General features: G+C 44.6%; 1 protein-coding gene and 1 pseudogene across 1 annotated transcript in view; both read right to left on the bottom strand.

Annotated features, from left to right (window-relative positions):
* Positions 1-6,511, bottom strand: part of LOC130380084 (adhesion G protein-coupled receptor L1-like) — a 24,669-nt pseudogene extending 18,158 nt beyond the window's left edge.
* A 576-nt stretch (positions 6,512-7,087) lies between these two features.
* nxnl1 (nucleoredoxin like 1) overlaps positions 7,088-7,500 on the bottom strand; it is a 2,266-nt gene continuing 1,853 nt past the window's right edge. The window contains exon 3 of the mRNA XM_056586568.1: positions 7,088-7,500. This exon is cut by the window's right edge and continues 103 nt beyond it. Coding sequence (XP_056442543.1) covers positions 7,291-7,500 — 210 coding nt within the window. The 3' untranslated portion in view covers positions 7,088-7,290.

Raw genomic sequence — 7,500 nt, 5'->3', positions numbered from 1 at the left:
GTCCTCCTCTACGATTCAAAACTGTGCAATTCTACAGTAATAATAGTTAGACGGTTGGGTTGGGTGTGTCTGTTTTGTGTATTTGTTATAATCTACTTATCATCCAACCAAAATTGGTTTACCAATAGTATAATCTTATATTGAAAGATTCAAGCATCTCAGACACATACACACACACACACATACACAAACATACACAAACATACACACTCAGGTAAAGAACGTCCAACAATGTGAAAGTAATGCAAGTCTGGAGCCATATGTCAGTTGAAATTATGATCTGATTTGGTAAGGTAGGTAGGTACACAAACACACAAATACACAAACACACACATACACACACACAGATACGCCATACATGCAGACACAGACACACGCACGCACACACACAAAAATATAAAGTCAAAACTCACAGTGTTGTGTGGTGAAATGTGCAGTGCAACCCACTCTTTCTGCACAACGAAATTCTCAAGACAAGAATCTGGTCTCGTTGATCAGCTTTAGAACTCAACACTCAAGGGCAACAATGGATCACAAACCTGCCTGATGAGCATGAATCACAGCCAATAAGCCTCCATCACCCTCTCTCTCTCTCTCTCTCTCTCTCTCTCTCTCTCTCTCTCTCTCTCTCTCTCTCTCTCTCTCTCTCTCTCTCTCTCTCTCTCTCTCTCTCTCTCTCATTATCTCCAGGATGTCATCACTCCTGTCTATTCCCCTCCAGACGGCTTCTCTTCTTCGGTGGTGCTCTCACGTCCATTGCCTCCTCAACTGACCCAGTCATCCCTTCCTCTCTGAAATATTGATGATCATCCTCCCGTCCTGTCCATCTATCTATCTATATGTATATGTATCTATGCAGCTATGTATATTTCTCTGTCTATCTATAGATATATCAATCCATCCATCCATCTAGCTATGTCAGATATCCATCTATCAATCTACCGAATTATATACATATATATCTGTATTTATATCTATCTATCTATCTATCTATCTATCTATCTATCTATCCATCTATCCATCTATCCATCTATCCATCTATCTATCTATCTATCTATCTATCTATCTTTCTATCTTTCTGTCTATCTGTCTATCTGTCTATCTGTCTATCTATCTATCTATCTATCTATCTATCTATCTATCTATCTATCTATCTATCTATCTATCTATCTATCCGTCATCAGTTCATCCATCCACACATCTATTCATCTGTATTATAGGATTATGGGTATGAGATTTGAATTATATTTGAATTAACAATGAACACGTGTCTAGTCTCCTTTGTTTGTGTGCGTGCTTTTGTGTGTGTGTGTGTGTGTGTGTGTGTGTGTGTGTGTGTGTGTGTGTGTGTGTGTGTGTGTGTGTGTGTTTGTATGTGCGTGTGTGTGCACGATTGTGCGTGTGTTCTTGTGCGTGTGTGGTATGTGCTTGTGCGTGCTCTGAAAAGGACAACCTGAGTCACATCTCCCTCCACTTGATGGAGGCCTATAAAACGGGCCCATATACACTCCGATACATCTAGCAGGACGCTAAAGACATGACGCCGTGTGATTGACAGCACGCACGGCGGCACACATCACAGGAGACAAGCTCTCCACTGCTGATCCACGACACGACCAGGAAGCGTAACGGTTCCAATAAGCTACCGTGTTATTTATCGTGTGCCGAGCTGTGTGCGCGTGCGCGTGTACGTGCGCTTGCGTAAAACCTGCGTGTCGCATGCGAGAGTGTGTGAGAGGGCAAGAAAGGAGAGGAAATGAAAGAAAAAGGCGAGAGAAAACAGAAGAGGGAATAAGTTGTAAGGAACAAGGAGGGAGAGGGAGGGGGTGGCGGTCGCATTGGCTATATCAATATCTTACCGTCAGTCCTCTGGTTTCCCTCCTCCTCCTCCTCCTCCTCCTCCTCCTCGCCGCTCACTGCGTCTCCCGCATCCCGTGTCTGTATGTCCGCGCCCTCCCGCTGCCTCTATAGTTTCCCCAACCGCTCGCCCACCTCTCTCCCCGGCCGCACCGCCTCGTTCTCGAGGCGTGAAATCAACGAGTCAACGGAGGGGAGGATGCGGCTGGTGCTCGGGCGACACTAACTACGTCAAGTCGGTCAATAGATTCAGTCATAGGCATTCAACAACTGGGCGTCCTTCCCCCTAACGACACGCGACACACTCGACATGTAACATCCTCTCCTCCCAGTGTCCTCTCCGGGCTCGATGGCTTCCCCCGGTGGTGCTGTAGCGCCGTGCGTCACGTCAGAACCATCACTCCCATGGGTTTCGTGCCCATGGAAGATGCGGGGAATATACAGGCCTATAGTTTCCGATAGATTGAGAGAGGGCAAAAAAAATTACGCTCGCGGGATGTGAAATATTTTAGCAGACATACCTCATATCTGATTCGGCCCCCGTGGTTGTTTTTCGTTAAACGAATTAAGCCCGTTTAGTATTCGTCATTGTGTTCCGTGTCGTTCAATTACATCCCTTAATGGAAGAAAAAAGAACGTCGACGAAGATTCGACGTTGACAATTCGTGACAAATTGAGGCGATGTCCTCGAGGTGGTCCTTGCGATGCGATAGCACTAGCGTAGGCAGGAGTCATTTGAGGAAATGGTCAAAATTAAAACGCATCTGGGCGACCGACTGAGCAAGAGGTTTCCCGCTCATGGCCTCGCCTAGTATCCGTCGTTCTGTCTCTTCTATTTGCGCTATCTCTTTCCGTGGGTTCGCTTGTTGCGCGTGCCGCGCTCGGGAACGCGCAATATGTGTGTTTCTGTACTGATGTGTGTGCGCGCGTGTGCACTAGTTCCTATCGAGTGTTCTTGAGAGAGGGAAAGAGGGGTGAGGGAGAGAGGCGCGTAGAGAGGGGAGGGGGGAGGCGAGATGGGGAAGGGGAGGGGGTGGGGGGAAAGGAGAGAGGGAGAGAGGGAGAGAGAGAGCGAGAGAGAGGGAGAGCGGGAGATAGGCTAAGATCATATAGAAAAAGGAGGCAGGATTGCATAATTTTGTTTTTAAATATTGAATCGTATCACATCCTTCAATGGTTTGTAATGAGAAATGTAAAGAGCCAAATTGATGCTTTTGCAGGCCAGCCTCTTTTAAACGCCATCAACAGTTTTAAGCTTATAAATTGTCTGCTATCAACAGCTTGGATGAAGCCAGAGTCACCTAGAGTGTCTGTTTTATAAGTAAGAACATGGCTACTAGGCCTGTATTCAACATCTACTGCAACATCACTCATACTCATTAGTCCAGTATTGTGGCCAACGATAACAGCACCTCTCCCCTAGTCTCATTCGTTCATGTTAAATTGATCAAGCTTTACTCAAGAAACCAAAGGTCATTGCATTCCTGGCAATATTTGCCATAAGAAAAACAACCATGATTGCTATATCATGGAGGTCTGTCTATATGTGAATTCTACTGGAGCCAGAGAGCTTAGAAGACTATGACTATGCAGCACACTCCCAGTATTCTTGTCGTTCACAAGGCACTATGTCTATAATCATCCTAATGATCGAAAGGATGACCCTGAATCAGCAGCACAAAGGCCTCCTCAACCTGTTGTGAGCACCATTAATGATTGTTTGAACACGGTTGTTATTATATTTGTACGGATGGAATCCTAATGCGATTTATTTGGTGGATTGTCTTTGTCCAAATTCACGGCGCATTGTTCCTGCCTTATTAGCAGGTGGGAGGGGAGCTCCATATTCATAAGCTAGCACACTGTTTAAGAAACAACAGGCAAAAATTTCAGATTTAGTAGCAAATCTTAATTTTAGAAGTCATATTTTCGCAGTTTTAATGAAAGTATTAGTGTGGCCTTGTGTAAACAGTGAAACTCAAGGATATATGTTTCATCCACTGTACACACTTGCCAAAATATCATGGCCGTGTTCCATTGTTACTGAGCATTGCAGCAGTTGGCAGTGTTTAGGAACTTAAAAGGCGGCCCATTACTGCACACATTTAATAATTTATTATGCCTGATATCCCCTTTTGGCAGATTCAGTAAGAATTCACAAGCCTAAATTAACTTGAATTATTTAATGAATTAAACATAATTTAAACAGGACAACTTTATGGTGAATCATAATAATCAGTTCAAAGGGTCTTTCCAGAAGCACTCCTTTGATACATTGCCTTTGGAAACAGCATTTATAACCCCCTTGAGGAGCAGCTTTTCTTTCCATCAACCTCATGGTGTCCCCTCTCCTTCACCCTCGTCTTCATGCTGCAGTCCTTTCTTTCCCTAAACCCCTCACCCTCTTCATCACCTCGACTCCAGCCCTCCCCTACGTCTCCTTCATCGCCCTCCACCTTGTACTTGAGTCACGGGCTCACTGAAGCCTCTCATGGATTTTTGCGTCAAAGTCCTCGTTCATCAGGAGGTTCCCGTCGCTCAGCGCGGCGGCCCCCCTGCCAGTTGCGGTAGCACTGCGGGCACTGCCCGGGCTGCAGATCTCCTCCACTGCATTCGGGGAGAGGGCTTGAGCCGTCTGGCCGCCGCAGCAAACACAAACGTGGGCTTCTCTTCTACATCAAACACAGCCTCCAGCTCCCTACAGGGGAATGGAAAAGGCATAGAGAATGCTAACACATCCGAAGGCATATTCTTAACCTTGGCTTTGCGTATCCCCTAGGGTTTGTTTTAGTTATTAGTAAATGTGATAATTTTTCCGATCCGCCTCTAGCGAGTCCTCTCAATGATGGACCAATTGCAGGAATAAAGTTCTTCCAACTGAAGTTTATGGAGGTACACAGCTCTAAATTGTCATGCAGTGATGCAAATAGATAGTTATGCATAAAGCTTGTTATGCAGATAGTTATGTAGTAGGTAGTTGTGCAGTTAGCTAGTAACAGTGAGTTATGCAAACAGCTAGTCGTGCAGGTAGCTAGTTATGAAGCACAGTGATGCAGATATGAGGTAGCTATTTATGCAGTCCGCTTGTTATGAATTGGCTGTTGTACATATGGTTAATTATGAAGGAAAAAGTTATGAAGTAGCTAGTTATGCAGTCAACTTCTTGTGCAGACAGTTACTGTATGTAGACAGCTAGTGGTGCAGAATGCTTTTTATGCAGATAGCTAGTGGTTCAGATTGAAGTTGTGCACAATGCTTGTTTTGCAGATAGCTAGTGGTTCAGATTTAAGTTGTGCGGAAGCTATTTGTGCAGACAGCTAGTTATGCAGATAGCTAGTTGTGCAGACAGCTAGTTACCTGGAAAGCTGTTTATGCATAAAACTAGTAATGCAGATAGTTATGTAGCAGGTAGTCAGTTAGCTAATTATGCAGACAGCAAGTTATGCAAACAGATAGTCGTACAAACAGCTAGTAATGGGGGTAGCTAGTTATGCAGTCAACTAGTAGAAACAACCAAATGCAGATAAATAGCTATACAGTAGCTAGTTATGCAGTCAACTAATTGTGCATACAGTTATGCAGACAGCTTGTTGTACAGACAGCTAGTTGTGCAGATAGGTAGTTGTAAAGACAGCTAGTTGTGCAGACAGCTAATTGTGCAGATAGCTAATTATGTAGAAAGGTTGTGCAGATAGTTAATTGTGCAGACAGCTGGTTGTGCAGAAAGCTGGTTGTGCAGAGAGCTAGTTGTGCAGACAGCTAATTGTGTTGATAGATAGTTGTGTAGACAGCTAGTTGTGCAGACACTGTTCAGACAGCTAGTTGCGCTGACAGCTAGTCGTGCCAAAGAGGGACTTTATATGTCCTGTAGGGGGCCTCGTAGGATAGGTACAGACATTTATTTGGCAGCACTTTAAGAAAGCTTTGCTGCTGTTCTTCCGACTGGTTCGAAAATACAAATCGAGTGTGTGTTTGTTTGCATGTATGTTTTTGTGTGTGTGTGTGTGTGTGTGTGTGTGTGTGTGTGTGTGTGTGTGTGTGTGTGTGTGTGTGTGTGTGTGTGTGTGCGCGCGCGTGTGTGTGTGTGTGTGTGCACGTGGATGTGTATGTTTCTTTTTTACCTGATGTTGAAAAGAAGTATACTGGGCAGAGCGCCCTGCACAGAATTCCTCTGTCAGATGTTTCTGAAATATTTAAGTAACAGAACACACTGTGGTGGTTTTCACCTGCAGCAGATGCAGAGAATAGCATACGTATGTGGTTCTGTAGGAGCAGGACAATCTCCCTTTCTGTGTCCAGTTCATCCTGGTCCCTTTTCACTAGAATGAGAACCATGGAACACGTCCACCATGTCTGAGGGGCTTGAGTTTGGGGGTTTCATTTACAAAAAGTAATGGGGAATGTTTGTAGTGTACACATACCAACCAATTCTTGCACATGAGGCTGATGAAGAAATGGAAGGAAATAACATGTCATTTTTTTTACATTGGAATAATAATAATCTCTTTTTTCAGCAAGATAATTCACAAAGAAAATATTCTCACCTTTAGGATGCAGTCAATCGTTCACTTCCCTCGCCTTGGCGCCTCTCGTGTCTCTGCCCAAGCTGTCAGCTATAATCGCTTTATCTGTAAGAACGTCTCCTCACCTTCATGGTGCCTGTCACTACACACTGCCTCCCGGAGGATTAAGGAGGTGTGTGTGTGTGTGTGTGTGTGTGTGTGTGTGTGTGTGTGTGTGTGTGTGTGTGGGTGTGTGGGTGTGTGGGTGTGTGGGTGTGTGCATGCACGTATGCGTGTGTGTGATTGGGTGAGTACAGTTGTAATCAGTGATCATAATCATTGCTTGATGCACAACCAAGCAAATGGCAGCAGCATTGTGAGAAACACTTTCCTATGAGTGCCTTTATATGGGTATGACTTGGTATTTTACTAATAATAAACACAGATAAAGTTCACTATATATTTAGTTTAATCATTTTGGTTTGTTTATTTGGTTTAAGTCAAGTGCCATGTGTAGTCATGCTTGACCCCTGGGGCTATAGGGCTGTGCCATTATCTATTATAATCTATCTATTTCTGGGTTTGAGTTTCGGGTCAAACGACCTCCAACCAAAAATAATCGAGTAGAAACGTTTTTTTAAAGAAACGCTGAACAGCTGGATACGTATTTGTTAATTATTTTCTACTTGAACATTTTGTGTATTTTTTTAAGGGGAGTTCTCAGTTACAAAGTGTTTTTTGGAGAGAAATGCTGAATAAATTCATCATGTTTTCAAACTCAAAAGTAATCGTGATTTCAATATTAACCATAGCAGCCCTACCTAGGGCAGTGTAAAAAAAGGTGTCCACTGTCCGTGCTCTAGACCTCGCTCCTCATTGGTTCGTCGTGTTCTCCCACCTCTGGCCCTCGTTGCCCAGCAGCACGTTCCTCCTAGTCCTCTTCCTCTTCATACTTTCCCTTCCCCCAAAAGTCCCACCACTTCTTCCTCCTCTTGTCGTCCTCCGTCTTGTACTTGAGCCTTCGGACGGGGTCGGTGGCGCTGCGCAGGTTGAGGTCATCGTACTCCTCGTTGAGCATGAAGCTCCGCTCCACAAGCTCCGCCCCCTCCTGCCAGTTCCGGAAACAGTCGGCTGCGCCCAG

The sequence above is a fragment of the Gadus chalcogrammus genome, chromosome 3, assembly GCF_026213295.1.
Source record: "Gadus chalcogrammus isolate NIFS_2021 chromosome 3, NIFS_Gcha_1.0, whole genome shotgun sequence".
NCBI lineage: Eukaryota > Metazoa > Chordata > Actinopteri > Gadiformes > Gadidae > Gadus > Gadus chalcogrammus.
This window is presented reverse-complemented; position numbering and strand designations above follow the sequence as displayed.